At 56.1% G+C, this 987-nt stretch overlaps 1 protein-coding gene across 1 annotated transcript in view; it reads right to left on the minus strand.

Annotated features, from left to right (window-relative positions):
- Positions 1–122: 122 nt before the first annotated feature.
- Positions 123–987, minus strand: part of ETH_00042410 (exportin, putative) — a gene marked incomplete at both ends in the record, with an annotated part of 1,074 nt that continues 209 nt past the window's right edge. Inside the window, 2 exons of the mRNA XM_013377009.1 lie at positions 123–285; positions 578–697. Of these exons, the coding sequence (XP_013232463.1) occupies positions 123–285; positions 578–697 (283 nt within the window). The remainder of the gene's footprint in view (positions 286–577; positions 698–987) is intronic.

A 987-nucleotide genomic window follows, 5' to 3' on the forward strand; every position in this document is an offset into this window, starting at 1 on the left:
CAGCAGCAGCAGCAGCGATAGCAGCAGCAAGAGCAGCAACAGCAGCAGAACAGCAGCAGGTGGGGCGGTGTGGCGACGCAGCCAACCCTAAACCCTAAACCCTAAACCCTAAACCCTCGGACTTGGCGACTCTCTGGTTGATTCTGAGGATCTGGACGAGGCGTTTTGCTGCTTGAGGGTTGAAAAGGAAAAGTTGATTTTCTTTTCCGCTTTTGACAATTTGCTGCCAAGCTTCCCAAGAGTTCGCCATCAAACCCTCGATGCAGCTCGCCTGCACTTCTGCTGCTGCAGCGCACAAACCAGCAGCAGCAGCAGCAGCAACCCCGTGCAGCACCAGCAGCAATCCCGTGCAGCAGCAGCAGCAGACAGAACCCCCTGCAGCAGCGGCAGCAGCAGCAGCAATGGAAGGACGCCAGCAGCAGCAGCAATAGCAGCAGCAATCGAAGGACCGCAGCAGCAGCAGCAGCAGCAACACAACCGAAGTACGGCTACTCCGAAGCAAGGGCAGAACGACTACGCGCAGGAGGCGCTGCTGAGGCGCTAGGGTTTAGGGTTTAGGGTTTAGGGTTTAGCGTACGCGTTGCAGAGATGATGTGGCCAACAGCTTCGAAGAACAGCAGCTGCTGCTTCTCATCCAAAACCTCCGTTTGCTGCGTGTGGTTTTCTATTACGCTCAACACGAAGTTCCGCTCGTCCTCTGCAAAACCCTAAACCCTAAACCCTAAAGCCTAAACCCTAAAGCCTAAACCCTAAACCCTAAAGCCTAACGGCCGAAGGCTAAAGACTCTCGGGCGCCTCCATCCCACCCCAACCCCACACAGCCAAGCTGCCCACGCGCCTCCAAACCCTAAACCCTAAACACTAAAATCTAAGAACCCACCCCTAAACCCTAAACCCTAAACCCTAAACCCTAAACCCTAAATCCCAAAACCCTGAACCGCACGACCCCCAGCCTCCCGCAACCCTGCCCCCTCCCCCCACGCCCAC

Source organism: Eimeria tenella, genomic scaffold (assembly GCF_000499545.2).
Source record: "Eimeria tenella Houghton genomic scaffold, Eth_scaff4378, whole genome shotgun sequence".
Taxonomy (NCBI): domain Eukaryota; phylum Apicomplexa; class Conoidasida; order Eucoccidiorida; family Eimeriidae; genus Eimeria; species Eimeria tenella.